The 16,197-nt window shown below is 40.4% G+C and overlaps 1 protein-coding gene across 4 annotated transcripts in view; it reads right to left on the minus strand.

Annotated features, from left to right (window-relative positions):
* Positions 1-16,197, minus strand: part of LOC149141166 (putative inactive purple acid phosphatase 27) — a 421,526-nt gene that overhangs the window by 360,107 nt on the left and 45,222 nt on the right. For all 4 annotated transcript variants that reach the window (XM_089447350.1, XM_089447351.1, XM_089447353.1 and 1 more), the window contains exons 3-5: positions 7,313-7,404; positions 6,616-6,688; positions 6,291-6,413 (exon numbers count right to left, since the gene is read on the minus strand). In XM_089447350.1, the coding sequence (XP_089303476.1) occupies positions 6,291-6,413; positions 6,616-6,688; positions 7,313-7,404 (288 nt within the window). The remainder of the gene's footprint in view (positions 1-6,290; positions 6,414-6,615; positions 6,689-7,312; positions 7,405-16,197) is intronic.

The raw sequence follows: 16,197 nt of genomic DNA on the forward strand, positions 1-16,197 counted from the left end.
CTTTGGATGAACGTCTCCCACTCCTCGGAGATTGCGTTCAGGGCGGTCCTCACCATTAACTCTTGATCTGGCGTGGCCCCTATGGAAGTCAGTTGGTCCCGGATCTCCTGCAACCTGTTGAGGAAGTGATCTATCTGCTCCCCCTTCTACATCTAATACGACCGCAGCTAATTCTCCAGTAGCATCTTCCTCTGCACGGAAGTGCCTTGATACAACGCCGTCAAGGTATCCCACATTTCCTTTGTCGTATTCTTCTCGGCAATATGCTGGAGTATATGATCCTTGACCCCATCAAGGATAATGCATTTTGCCTTGGCCATCGCATCCTCATACCTTTCGTTATTAGTTGGGTTGACTGGGATAGCCACGGTTATCAAGGCGAAGGCCTTGATGCGATGCCTATCCAGAACAGACAAGATCCTGGCCTTCCAGATGACAAAGTTGGATGCTTCGTCCAACCTATCCTGATCCCTCAGTCGGTTCATTGCCAGCTCTGCTCTTCTTTTCGACTCCTCTAAGTCTCTACTTCCTTCCTAGAAGTTCTTTCTTCGACTCCTTCTGAGTCTCTACTTCCCACCTGGAAGTTCTCTTCTAGACTCCCTCTGAGTCTCGATTTCATTCCTTGAAATCCTTCTGCCAACAGTCGAATCGCACCTCTCCAATCCCCTTTGCTCCCGCAACACTGATCTGGATTTCTTGGCAAGAAACCCGCCTAGGTAGCGACTCCCTCTACCTTGGTTCTGTCCCGGTAGGTACTGTTCTGTTTCAACAGCAACAGCACCCCACCAGCTTCACACTCCACAATATGCCCACAGCTTCCTAGACCCCAACAACTGAAGAAACTGAGGCACTTAGCTTTGCGCAATCCTGACAAGGTTGATTTTCTCCTCTGGCCAACTACATCACTCCTACCTGTTTGAGTAGGATGGCGTGGCTCTTCGTGAGCCTCTTCTGCCTTCCTCTGCTTCTGCGTTGGCCTCTCTCTGGCTCGAAATGATGACGCAGGCCCTTTGCGTCACTCCTTCTCTGCTGCTTTCTGCCTAGGAACAGCGTCTGTCTCTTGAGACAGTTGTTTCTGCTACAAATTATTTGATTCAGCTGGTGCCTTCAGCTCTCCTGTGATCTGCAATGCTCTCATACCATGTTGAAATTTCTAAGTCTAACCCGTTAGAAATTTTCCTGCACTATCTGGTCTAATTCACCTACTTGTTTAATTATTGAACAAGTTATTTAACCATATAATTTTTGAAATAAACACAATGCAGTCTCAACCATCTACAGATCATCAACTGAAAGAAATAGACAAACACACAAGGGACACTGTTATTTTTGGACAATCGTTCCCGGGAAAACCCAACTTGGGAAAACCGATGTAGCAGTTCTGAAGGTTTTATTATTAGGCAGCTTTTCTTGACTACAACTGGGTGCCAAACTAGCTCACCCGACAGAGAAATTAATCTGGCAGTAATACCTCTCTTCGGAAGCAGATATTCTGAAAGTCTGCTCCACAAAACTCTCTCCAACACCTTTATGAGGCACAACGTCAGCCCTCCTGGCCTTTGCGTCAACCTAGAACCCTCTGCGTCAGCCTCCTGATGCACTGCGCAGCCTCTCTGGCCCTCTGCATCACCCACGCAGGCCCTCTAGCCCTCTACGCAATCACTCTGACCCTCTGCATGGCTCCTACTGGCTCTACGTCTGTCTCTCTGCCTCTGTGCTAGTCTTCCAACACTATATTTGCCTCTCTTCTATGCACTCACTGCTCCTCACTGCAACTCTGATCACTGGTTCGATTTCTCTTAGCAAACCCCGCTCCAGAAAATTGAACTGACTGATCAACTTGGTGTATCTCCAACTGACCGTCAAGCCTCCTCTTATATGTTTTTTGTTGAATCTTCAACAGCCGAGATTACATCTCTAATCAACGGCTAAGATTAGATTTGGCTTTATCCATGTCATTTAGAACCTTCTAACCCAGTTTTATATTAATACCCATTAAAAATATTAATTATTTTAACATCTTCACCGGGTAGAATTTTCCCAAACCATTTCTGAGTCTTGGAGATCTCATGTGCTTTAGCCTTGTTGACCACTACCGGTCAACTACCCATGCAGTACACTCCCTTTTTCTTTGCAAAAGGGGATAGCGCTTGATCGACATGTCCGTGCCATCCTGCAGTCATCAGCAGCTTGAGCAATTTATGTTGTAAACCCAGTCTGCATGTATGAAATGTAAATAATCTTAGCAGATATGAGTCGTGTATGTAAATTGCCTGGGTGGACCTAACTTTCTAATGATAATCTACGTCCCGGAAGGTTTTTCATCTCACCGATCCATGATCGGCAGAGTTTTCCTTCAGCCTGACCCCAAAGCCGGGATGGATTTTGTCATTAGAATTTTAGGAGAATCCTAGTGCATTAATCTGCTAGATTATAGTTGTGTCGCAGAACTAGGTGGTTTATGAGGGTCTATAATAAAGGAGTTTTCCCCCTTAAGATGTAAATTGTAAAAGTCATGATGAAAAGTGTCTTGAGGGTTAGAAAATGTTTTAATCCCCTCATAAGTCCTAAGTCCTAGGTCCTAGGTGATTTTTCCAAAGGCTAAGTTCGAGGATCCATTTAGAAAATGAATTAAAAATTAAAAATTTAAAAATAAAAAAATAAATAACTGAAAAATAAAAAAATAACAAAAAAATAATAATAATAATAATAATAATAAATTATAAAATAAAGCAAAAACCCTAAAAAATAATAAAATAATAATATTTTGAGTAAATACATGCAAAATTTCATTTTTTAATGAATTAATAATTTCGACGGATGAGATTAAGAGATGTCTTGATCCTCATCGACGGTCGAGATCATTTCGACATGGATCACTCGAACTAGCCGTTGGGATCTTTTCCTTTAAATAGGGTGCTAGGAGTCATTTGAGATCATTCGATCTGTGAGTCTTGTGCTGAAGAAGCTCTTGTGTAATCTGTTTTCTGGTTAATAAAAGAAGACTTTGGGGTTCAAATCTTGCTGGTGTTACTCTCTGGAAGTGCTGTGAGCTGTTTTATTTTCTGCATATTTTATTTTTCAGCCATTAATAACAGCTTATTTTTAGAGTATTGTGAGCACAGGTATCTTGTTCACTTGCTAGGGTTTGAGTGGTGTTAGGGTTTCTGAAGTAATGGCAGGTATCTCCATTGCTTTTTGAGATCTAGCATCATTTTTGCTCTCTTTACTGATGGTTGATTTAAGCTGTGCAGAAAACCCTTACTGAAGAAGATTGGTGGGCGTTTGGGGAAGTTCTAAGCTGTTCCAGCCAACTCCCACAGGCTTTTCCTTGCAGAGCCCAACTAATTTGTACCCTGGGTTAATCATTTAAATTTACTTCTCTAGTTTGCATGAGAGATTTTTCTAAGCCTTTTCACAGCAAATTTGAATTTTCTGATATTCTGAAAATATTAATGTTGTTATTGCTAAATCTGGCTGTTAAAGGGTCACAATCTGTAAATTAATCAGCTTTTTGGGGTTTCAAATTTTTGCTTTGTACAGTTTTTATTAGGGTTTTGTTTCCTTGCAATTGCAGGTACAGGGTTCTTCTTCAGGGGTTTCTGAGCAAGAAAGTAGAAAGTTTTGTGATCAGGTTTCATGCCGTCGATTTGTGGTCTCGGTTTCATTTTGCTGAGGGCATGACTGCATGCGGTCTACAGGCAAAGAAGAGTATAGATTTAAAAAAAAAAAAATCTTTCACGTGAAAACCGTTTCTCTCCATCGAACACCTGATTGTCCCGGTGCATTGGCTGGACAAAACGTTTACCCCATCTACCTTCACTGCGTCCAGTTTCAGGTCTCGATTTACTAAGGGCGTGACTGTGTATGATCGACGGGCAAGATATTTGCGAGCAAGTCCATCCACGTTGCCGCAGCATAAAAAACGACTGTATGTTTACTGCGTGTAGGCATCCGGTACCAGTTCCTTGACTCAGCAAATGCCAGGTAACAAAACCAAACCCAAGCTCAGTGGAAATTTTGTCCCCTTCAGCAAGCAAATTTCGAATCGATTTCAATTTCTATCGCCGTCAGCTGTGTTCTGGTCGAAATTGCTCTACGCGTTCAGTATCAGGGTTTACGATTCTCTTTTTTAGTGTTAAAGTATTTCATTAGATTTTTTTTTTTTTATTGTCTTAAATATACGTAGTTACGGGTTAGGGTTCCTTTTATTGTGAACGCAGCATGGTGTAAATTCGTTTTTCAGGTTTTACATATGCGTAGTTGCTAGCTGCATAAAGTTACGTTTTAGATTTTGTTTTTGTTTCTTTTTTCTGCTAGCATATAGTTTGGTTTAGGTTTAAAAGCCTTAGTTTTTAGTTTTATTTAGTTTTAATTATATTTTGTATTTGCTTTATTTCATTTACTTTAGATTTAATAGATTTTAATTTTAGATTTTAATAGTTTTTAGTTTAGTTTGGTAGTTTTAATTTTATTAATTTTTAAGCTTTAGATTTAGTTTAAATAGTTTCAACTTTTTTAGATTTTATTAATTAAAAAATCATAAAAAATATAAAATAGAAAATTTTTTATAAAAAAAAAAAAAAAAAAAAAAAAAAATTCCTTTTTTTTCTTGGGTTTAAGTCATTTTTAGATTTGAAGTTTCATTTTCATTTTATAAAAAAATAAAAAATAAAAAAAAAGAGAAGAAGAAGAAGAGAGAGTTTCATTTAAAATTTTGCTAAATCATAAAGGCATAAAAAAATATTGTGGGAAATTTTTTTGCCAGATTCAATTTTTGGCTCGGGGACTTATCGCGTTTCCCTTTTTCCTGCTGAAATTTAAATTCTTTGATGTGGAATGAATGTTTATCATTTTGATCATTAGCTGCATGACTATGATATCTGGTAAATGTTCATAATTGCGTGGTTGTTTAAAGCATTTATCTTTCGAAATTTTTAATTGCTGGATATCGTTATTGAGCTTTAATCATTATAAGAACTTTGTGGTTTTACTGGTTATCTTGCATCGTTCAGGTTATTTGATGATAAATGATTGTTGTACATGGTTTACATCTCTGCAAAATCTAGCAAACAATCGTTTAAACAAACATCAAACTCACAAGGCACTAGTCCGCTAAATTAACAAAATCAATTTAGTGCTTGTTTCTTCGTGTCTCCCAACCCAACTGGTCGACAGTTGGTCTTCATCACCTTATAGGGTCTACCCCCATTAGCCGCGGGAGACAGGCTTAAACGAAGAGATCGGGGATCAGAGTGACAGCCCCCGGTCTGAGCGTTGTCGTGACAATCTGTGCGACAACAAGCCTCTCCACCAATTTTCATGGCTAGAGCACAATCCGATGCTACCCCAAATCAACGCTATGGACCTAGATGGATCTAATAGACAAGGGTTTGGGCACCTAAGAATGGGCAGTACATGTAGTAGTATGGACAAGATTGGAGTATCTAGCTCTTCACCTGGAGAATCTCAAACTCAATCACAAGGGTCATAATCTGGATCACGAACATTAGAATCTCAACCACAAAAGCCGTAATCTCAGTTTGGAACATCTAGCTCTTGGGTTGGATCACGATCACAAAGGTCAGAATTTGGTGCTTCAGTGAGAACTAGATATGCATGTTAACTGACTTTCCTAGCTATGGTAGTAGTAGCTTCTTGCTTGCTTGGCCTAACTTTTAACTTTATCTATATGGCTTTCTGTCTTGGCTATCTATCTGGCTCTCAGACTAGATCTTTACCATGAATTGTATGTCGTTCTTCTTCTATAGAAGATTCATCTCTATCAAGAAGGTCAAATGCTCAATCTCGTCTTGAATTTTATCTCAAACATCAGATGTGGAATCACAAGCATCTAGTTAGGGTGGTCATGTGAACGAAGGCCTGGAACTGAGAAAAGAGATAGGGATGGAACTTAAGCAACTTCTTCTCTTGGTGGTGCTTCTAGCTCTAGATATTATTCATCTCTAAGATCTTATTTTTATATTGTTTACTGTAAAAAAAAATTATTTCAATCAAATCTGGATTTTTAACCTTAACTGTGGCTGGCAAGAAGCAACTGAAATAAAATGCTACTAGGCTACATGGAACATGTCAAGCAGAAGTGATCATAAGTCTACACAGGAAGTAAGCTAACTGTAAGTATCATCTAACTAGAGCATTTTCTGAGAAAAAATTATCAAATTTCATCTTCAGATTCCAGAAAATATCTTAACATTCCACATTGCTAAAATAGAATCTACTATTTTTATTATTCTAGCAGCCAATATGATAAAGAAGAAATAGCGTACGTTAGACAGTCCGCCTGCAAACAATGCAAAGGCAAAGTCTGCTCGCTGATTGATCAATCGAAGTTTCAATGATCCTTTTCCTGTCTTCGAGTAACTGACTGTTGAATAATTTGCATATTGGAACTGTAGAAGAAAGAATTTTGACCATTGCAATGAGAAACCATTTCTGGGAAGAAGTTATTTTCTTCAATAATGCCGATAACCATGTAACTCCTAAAAGCCCACTATTCCAACAGATATATTTCCTTTTTCTATATAACTTTTGATTTGATACTGTAAAGAAAAACTAAAAACTTATATAAAACGTTAAAAATATACTGAATACCTTTATAGGTGCAGAGCACAATAATGGGGTCTGATCATCGTTTGGCCCACTTTCTGGGGTGCAGGTTGAGGAACTGAAAGCCATCCAGATGAGTTTCTTAGTTCTATATTTAATCATATCAACTTGATTTTTATGCACAATCGTAGTTTGTACCAAATACAATAATTTTGGCAGAAACTTTACTAACAAAATCAACATTCAACTCATCCTGTTATAATTGAATTTCCTTTTATTTGAATCATTTTCCAAGATAAACAAGGAAAATTTTGACAGACATGACAACTGGGGGCAAATAAAGATAAATAAGTAGGATAAAACTCAAAAGTCCAACAGATAAGAAGTTTACTTATGCACAATAACATACTTATTTGTGAGCAGACCATTTTCTGCTGTGCAGTATAAGCACCACCTAGTGACAGGTTATTGAAACAAAATTTCCGGTAATATTTATCCTTACAAGCAATTTGAAACATGTGACATGGTCTAAAATCATAAAATACATGATAAGAGTGACGAGAAACTTGGATTTCAAAGCATTTTTCCCTTAGCTACTCTGGATGGTCTGATATATTTCTGTACTGCTTCAATTACTATCCAAGTATTAAAAAATGAAATGAAGGCCATGATAAAAATTTCCAACTCCTAATCTTCATTCAGATATTTCTAGTTTACAAACAAATATAAATTTATTATTTACTTGAAATTTGCCGGAGAAAAGACAGCAATCCAATCAGTTGCTGCAGGAGAAGGGCGGCTGTATTTCAATGTCACCCATTCATAAGTTTCACCCTGCAGAAAGAATGATCAATTGTAATGTGAATATTGGTAAGCAAGAACTTCGTCACAAAACATGCTAGGATTTTCATGGCATGTGAAATATCAATCCAATGCTAAGATTTTTGTAAATAAGATGGGTACAAGTTCACATCAAAGAAACAAGAGGAGGTAAAATAAGATAATTTTATTAATGTGCAGCAAATAATCAAAAGAATAGAACTAGAAAGTGCCATTAGTGCTAAGCTAAGCTATTGGAAAAGAATCACTCACAAACAGTTCATGCATTCCCACACAATGCACATAAAGAGAAGATAACATAGAAATCAAAGGGCATGTTGAGGAGGATAAGACAATTTTATTAATGTCCAATATGTTAATTTCTGGTAGCATCGGATGTGCTCTAAGTCTCAAATTTTGCAGGGAGACTTAGACACATGCATTCTCCAATACCCATAAATCGTTTTGGGAAATTCCACCTGGAGACAATTTTATTAAAATAATTAATTAGTTTTAATGGGGCCCTAAGTCTAAACTTAGGAAATTAAAATAATTAATGGGTATTAATCTAAACTGTGGGTGAAACTTCTAGAAGAAGGTGGAGATCAAGTCAATATGATCCTAGACATTTATTAGGATCTAATCTGGGTCGTTGATTGATCAACAAGAGGATTATAAGAGGAGGCTTGATGGGCACTTGGAGAACACACCAGAGGTAGATACTCAGTTGCCCGAGTAAGATTGATTTTCTCACTGGTCGAAGTTTGGCAAGAGAAAATCGAATCAGAGGGAGAGTTGCAAGTGGAAAAGAGAGTGAGGGTAATCAACATTAGTCAGGAGTGCAAGGTAAGGAAGACGCAAAGCAGAGGGAGGACAGCGCAGAAGTTGTGACGCAGGGAGAGACAGCGCAGGGGCAATTTGACGTTGGGACTGCGTAGCGTAGTTTTGACATAGGGACAGCGTGGGAAAGTTGACGTTGGAACACAGTGAGACGCAGAGGGAAGAGGAGCACTCTGCTAGATCAGAAACGTCAGTAAATTTTCTCACAGAGAACCTTATTCTACTCTGCTAGATGTAACTTGTACATGAGATTTTTGCTGAAGAATAATAAAGAAAACTTCATCTGTTGCACCGGTTTTCCCACATTGGGTTTTTCCGGGGACGATTGTCCAAAATAACTGTCATTGTGATTGTATTTGTGCCAGTATTTTTCTTTGCATTTACCTTCCGCAGTATTTTAATTGTGAGGGTTGCAGTAGAATTTATTTCGATATTTGTCGTAAGAACACTGTGAATAACTTATTTCTGAGTTAATAAGTAGAAGAAATAATATTAATCACTGTAGTTGGATTTCTATTTAGAAATTTTCACATGGTATTGGAGTTGAGGTAAAGCAAGAAGAAAAGAGTCAGAAGACCCAGCGTTGAAGGAAGAAAGGAATTTGAAATTCCTGCAGGGGCAGTAATTCGAATCCCCAAGGGGTTTGCGCAGTTCAAGCCAGGAGGACTAGATTTTCGTGGTAAAGCTCTCTCTGAGTGAGTCGACAGAGAGGTAAGATTTCCTTATCGAAATTTGTCAGCGGAAAAAGGAACAACGCAGCAGAAGATTCAACGAAGAGGGGTTTCTCAGGTGGGACGCAGTTTTTCCTGCAATAGTTGTCGGGGTAGGGTAGCGTCAGAAATCGGTTGAAAATAGCACAAAGATGGATACTCAAAGTGTCTCAGAATTATCTACCAGATTAGAAGAAGAATTTGCATGCCTAGCAAATTCAGCGTCAGCAAATGTTTGGTACATTGATAGCGGGGCTTCAGCTCATATGACTGGAGTACGAGAACATTTCTCGAGCTATCAAGAAGAACAAATGGACTTCCAGATTACTATGGGAAACAGAACGAAATGTACTCCAGTAGGGAGAGGCACCATAGCATTTCAGACAGACACAGGGACCGGCATCCATAGCATTTCAGATGGACACAGGTACCAGCATCCGAGCCACCAATGTTCTGCATGTGCCAGGATTAGAAATGAATTTGATTTCAGTGTCCTAGTTACAGGACAAGGGATGTTGAAATTTCTAAGTCTAACACATCAGAAATTCTTCCTGCATTATCTAGTTTATTTCACCTACTTGTTTATTTCTTAACAAGTTATTTAACCATATAAATACTAAAAATAAACACAAATGCAGTCTCAACCATCTACAGATCATCAACTGAAATAACAGACAAACACACAAGGGACACCGTTATTTTTGGACAATCATCCCCGGAAAAACCCAACTTGGGAAAACCGGTGCAACAGTTCTGAGGGTTTTATTATCAAGCAGTTTTCTTAAGTACAACAAGGGTGCCAAACTGGCTCACCCAACAGAGAAATCTATCTGGCAGTAATACCTCTCTTCGAAAGCAGATATTTAGCAAGTCTGCTCCACGAAATTCTCTCCGACGCTTCTCTGAAACTCTGCGTCAGCCCTCCTGGCCTCTGTGTCACTCAAAAGCCCCCTGCGTTAGCCTTCTGCTACTCTGCGCTGGCTCTCTGACCTTCTGCGTCACCCACGCAGGCCCTGCTAGCCTCTCCGCAATCACTCTGGCCCTTTGCGTGGCTCCTGCTGGCTCTGCGTAGCCTCCTCTGTCTCAGCGCTAATCCCTCGGCATTATCTCTACCTCTCTGCTATGCACTCACTGCCCCTCGCTGCAACTCTAATCACTTGTTCAAATTTTCTCAGCAAACCCCGCTCCAAAAAATCGAACTGACTGATCAATCTTGGTGTATCTCCAACTGACCCTCAAGCTTCCTCTTATACTTTTCTCGTTGAGTCTTCAATGACCGACATTAAATCTCTAATCAACGACTAAGATTAGATTTGGCTTGATCCATGTCTTTTAGAACATTCTCACCCAGTTTTATATTAATACACATTAATATTTTTATTTTCCTAAGTTTAGACTTAGAAACCCATTAAAAATATTAATTATTTTAATATCTCTCTAACAGGGTGGAATTTCCCCAAACCATTTCTGGGTCTTGGAGATCTCATGTGCTTTAGCCTCTCCATCAATTTTCATGGCTAGAGCACATCCGATGCTACCCCAAATCAACAAGGGATATGATGTATACTTCATAGGAAAGAAAGTATATGTCAAGCATCCAAGTTGGAAGAAGAAGAGACAAATTGGGACTCGAAGCAACAAATTGTATAGGTTGCAGCTTGAGTCTCCAATGGCACTAATAGGCAGCAACTATAATGGTGAAAAGGAACGAAATGAATTATGGCACAGGCGAATGGGACACTTACACCATGGAGTACTAAGGATGCTCAGAGAGACAGTTACAGGAGTACCAACCCTTAGTAGTGAGCGTGATGACTTATGCCAAGGATGCGTGCTAGGGAAGTACACTAAAGAAGCTATTTCCAGAAGTAACAATAGAGCAGAATGTGTATTGGGATTGATACACTCAGATATTTGTGGTCCAATGTCCACAAGAGCTCTTAGTGGTGGCAAATACTTCGTCACTTTTATTGATGATCACTCTAGAAAAACTTGGATCTATTCCTTAAATACTGTTGATTTGGGGTAGCATCGGATGTGCTCTAGTCACGAAATTTCGTGGAGAGGTTGGGGGACATGAGATCTCCAATACCCAGAAAGGGTTTGGGCAGATTCTAAACAGTTCAGGAGATATTAAAATAATTAATATTTTTAATGGAGTCCCTAAGTCTAAACTTAGGGAAATTAAAATATTAATGTGGATTCATATGAAACTGTGTTAGAATGGTCCAAAAGAAATGGATCAAGCCAGATCTAATCTTAGTCATTGATTAGGGACTTAATCTCGACCGTTGATATGTCAATGAGAAAAGTATAAGAGGAAGCTTAAGGGTCACTTGGAGAATACACCAAAGTGATTAGTCATTCTCAGTGTTGCGGGGGAGCACCCCCCCTTGATCTCGCTCCCAATCCACGCTCCGGGCGGGAGCGACTCGAGAGCGGGTCTAGAGCGCGCTCTCGGGAAAAAAAATCCACTCCCTGCCTATTGCCGGAGCGAAGTAGGGAGTGATTTGCTCCCATTGCTCCGGAAGCGTTTTTTATAGACCGAGAGCGGTCGGGGAGCGATCACTCCTGACCGTTCACGGGCTATAAAAAATGCTCCCGGCCGGTGAGCGACGAAAAAAAATCGCACACGAAAAAAAAAAAAAAAAGGCCGGAAAAAAATAAAGCGTCGCTAGTTTTGGGGGAAAAAAGGGAGGGAAGGGAGGAAAGGGAAGGGGAGGGAATATAAATAAACCCCCCTCCAATCAATTTCATTATTTTAGAAGAGAGTGAGAGTGAAAGTAAGAGGAGAGTACGAGAGGGTGAGGAGCAAGAGAAAGCAAGTGAGAGTGAGAGCAAAGAGCAAGGTGCAAGGAGAGAGCAAGTGCCAAGGAGCAAGGAGCAAGGAGCAAGAGAAAGCAAGGAGGGGAGATTGGAGGCCAAAGAGGTAGGCTCTATTCTAGCAATTTTTTTTTAATGTTCATGAATCATTACTAAATAAATAAATAATTTTTTTTCTCCCATTCCCATTCCATTTTTTTGCAGATTCAAACATCATGGTTATATTTTTTGGAATTTTCTTCTTCTTGGTTCCTTTTTTTGTTATTATGGTATTGGAGAGTAGAAAAAGAAGGGTTGAAAATGAAGAAGGGGATGAAGAAGGGGCTCATAGTGAATTTGATGAAAACCCCGGTGAGGAGGCGCTGAAGGAGAGTGAACATGAGTCAGCTCAAAAAACTAAACAAGACCAAACTCCATTGTGGAAATATGTTAATAGGCCTGAAGCAGGGAAAGGGGGTGGAACCACTAAATTTCATTGCCCCCATTGCAACAATAATTACACAGGTTCATACACCCGTGCCAAAAAGCACCTCTGTGGGAAAAGGCCATGGGATGGAGATAAACAAATAGGAATCAAAACTTGTTCAGGTGTGTCAGTAGCAGATAGAGCCAAATACATAAGGGAAGAGGAGGAAGCCCAATACAAATCTAAAAAATCAAAGGGTTTCTTTGAACCAAGCTCACAATCACATGCACAAAGAACTCCTTCAGCATCCTCCCAAGGCAGTGGATATGGAGGCACAAGGTCACCAGGTTTAAGGCGTAGAAGCATATCAGATTTCTTTGATGAAGGGTGTAGGAATGATGTGGATTCAAAAGTTTACAGGTTTCTCTATGCATGTGGGATACCATTCAATGTTCTTCGCTCACCTTATTGGCACAAAATGGTTTCTTCCATAAATGATGCCCCTAAAGGATACAAGAGCCCTGGGTATGACAAGGCAAGAACCGTTGGACTTGATCATGAAAAAACAAAAATATCACATTCTTTGAATAGAATAACAAGTTCTTGGACTGACCATGGGGTGTCCATTGTATCTGATGGATGGAAAAATGTAAAAGGCAAGCCATTGATAAATGTTCTTGCTGTGTCTGCTAGTGGTGCCATCTTTCTTTCAGCGTATGATTACTCAAACAAGTTCAAGACCGGCATCAAAATTGCAGAACCATTACTTGAAACAATTGAGCGTATTGGGCCATACAATGTTATCCAAGTCATCACTGATAATGCTCCTAATTGTAAGGCAGTGGGAGCAATTATTGAGGATAAATACCCCAACATATTTTGGTCTAGGTGTTTGGTCCACACAATGAACCTTTTGATGCATGATATTGTTAAGAACAAAAACGAACAATACAAATGGATTGGTGATTTGTACAAGAGAGGTAAAGAAATGATAAAATTTATTACAAATCATAGCAATACCCATGGCCTTTTTCGCAGTCACTCAACATTGGAGTTGTTGAAGATTGCGAGGACTAGATTTGATAGCTATTGCCTCACCTTTAGGCGCCTTTTGAAGGTAAGAGAGTCATTAGCTAGCATGGTATCAAGTCCACACTGGCAGGTATTAAAGGAAAGGGCTACAAATGTCGCTGACAGGCAAAGTTTTGAACAGGTGGAGGAGGCCGCTCTTGATGGTATGTTTTGGGCACGTGTGAGGCAAGTATTGGATTTCACCAAGCCCGTTTATCACATGATTCGGTTTGCAAATACAGATAAACCAGTGATTGGCGAGGTGTATGAGCAAATGGATACCATGTTGGGGCAAATAAAAGATATTGTTCATAACAATGATCCCAACTTGTATAAACTGATTCACGATTGTGTGTGTATACGATGGGATAAACTTAACGTTCCACTACATTGCTTGGTGTTAAGTTATGGTATGTTCTATGCTTATAAAAGTTTACTTCTTTTTCTTATTATATTCCACAGATTAGCAATCACATGTACATAAAGTAAAGTGCAGATAGAACATTAAATGATCGACAGAAAACAAGCCAAGACAAGAGACACAAGATGTGGCGGCTAGCCAGGGACAAACCCCACAATGTGTGGGGAAACCCTTTGATCAAATCTTCTTTTATCTTCAATAATTCAGCAGAGATAAATAGTACAATAAATCTGATTTATATCAGCAGTAGCAAACCCTAGATCAGCAGCATCAGCATTAGCGGCTTCATCATCAAACTAAGGCAAACGATATCTCACAAACCGACTGTCGGATCGACTTGATTCCACCACCAAAAGTTGCGGCTTTCAAAGGAGGTTCAAATGAAACTACAGCGCAGTTCAAATGAGGAGATCTTCTAGTCCATGCAGGTCAAACTTCACTTCTGCAGTTGCAGCTTCAGTTTCAGCAACTTCCTTCAAACTAGGGCAATCAATATCTTGCAAACCATCCGTCGGATTGACTTGATTCCACCACCAAAAGTTGCGGCTTTTAGAGGAGGTTCAGATGAACCTATAGCGCAGTTTAGATGAGGAGATATTCTAGTCCACGCAGGTCAAACTTCATTTCTGCAGTTGCAGCTTCCGGCTTCACATGTGTGAGGGAGAGACCCTTTTCTGCGCAGTAGAGAAGAGACTCTTTTCTGCGCAGTAGAGAGAGAGAGATGTGATGAGATGAGTGAGTCCAAATGAGGAAAATTCCTCCTATATTTATACACAACGTTGGTGTTTGAATAGATGCGACTGTTGGGCTTCTGAGCCTACATGAGTTGTAGGTCGGCTTGATAATAATTCCATAATCAAAATAAATTCATATCTCCATGAATATTTATCGGAATCGGATGATCTTTATATCAATCCTACACCTCTCGACGAGAGGAATCTAATGAACATATTATCAGCCATGAATAAGATGACCCACATGAAGTTTTGCCCTAGTTGCCAATTTTAACACTCCCTCTCAACTAGGGAGAACTTCATCTGCAATCTGTCTATTGGTCGTTACTATTCATCCATCAAATGCACTGCCCTGTACAGCCTGACCCTTGCCCTGCTCTGCTCTATTCTGCCTGTTCTGCTTTGTCTTGTTCTGCCCTATACTGATCTGTACGGCTCTGCTCTGTTATGCGCTGCTCTGCTTTGTTTTGTTCTGCTCTGCTTTTGTCCGAATTATGAAGAAGAAGAAATGATCGAGGATGTATCATACTGACTCAAAGTCAGTCTCAGAGTATGTACCACTAGTCCCAGACCAGTCTCAACCAACCCGAAGTCAGCGTCATAGTGAGTACAACTCCACTGGTCCCAGACCAGTATCATCCTCCACTGACTCAAAGTCAGTCTCAGAGTGCGTACCACTGGTCCCAGACCAGTCTCAACCAACCCGAAGTCAGCTTCATAGTAAGTACCACTCCTACCACTGGTCCCAGACCAGTATCGCAGTCTCAGAGAGTGTACCACTGGTCCTAGACCAGTCTCAACCGACCCGAAGTCAGCGTCATAGTATGTACCACTCTCACTGGTCCCAGACCAGTACTGCACTGACACGAAGTCAGTCTCAGAGTATGTACCACTGGTCCCAGACCAGTCTCAACCGACCCGAAGTCAGTGTCATAGTATGGTACAACTCCTACCACTGGTCCTAGACCAGTATCATTGATCCCAGATCAATGGAGGTCATCCTAGCGTAGGGAGTATGGTAGATACAACGATGCGTCCATCGGTACTACTATGGTCCCTAACTTCATTTCCCTGCTCATTGATCAGATGAGAGGTACTTCCCATGAGTCCCAGACTGCATGGGTAGGATGCCTCGACAGGAGAAGTAATCAATCCTATCCTCACAGGAGAACACATCAATCCTGTTACAATCGCCATGGAGAACACATCAATCCAGGCCGCCATGGAGAACACATCAATCCAGGCCTCACAGGAGAACACATCAATCTTGCTACAATCGCCATGGAGAACACATCAATCCAGGCCTCACAGGAGAACACATCAATCCTGCTATAGTTGCCATGGAGAACACATCAATCCAGGCCTCACAGGAGAACACATCAATCCTGCTACAATTGCCATGGAGAACACATCAATCCAGGCCTCACAAGAGAACACATCAATCCTGCTACAATCGCCATGGAGAACACATCAATCCAGGCCTCACAGGAGAACACATCAATCCTGCTACAATGTCGCCACGGGGTGTACATGTATACCATCAGGGGATAGTGAATTATCCTGTGGTCATATGCTGCTCCAAGAAGTACCCCGCACCCCCCTGGAGCTCCCAAAGCTCAATGCATCATACATGACCCTCATCGGAGGGTCTTTGAACAACTCCAAGTTGTTCTCGGAAAGTCAGAAATTTTACTTTCCCAAGGGGTTTTGTCAGAATGTCGGCGACCTGTTCATCTGTACCGATATGTTGGAGCCTTATAGCTCCCCGCTGCACCATATCTCGAATATAGTGGTATCTGATAT

The sequence above is a fragment of the Pinus tabuliformis genome, chromosome X (genome assembly GCF_031772625.1).
Source record: "Pinus tabuliformis cultivar Carrire ecotype Pingquan chromosome X, CPIR1, whole genome shotgun sequence".
Taxonomy (NCBI): domain Eukaryota; kingdom Viridiplantae; phylum Streptophyta; class Pinopsida; order Pinales; family Pinaceae; genus Pinus; species Pinus tabuliformis.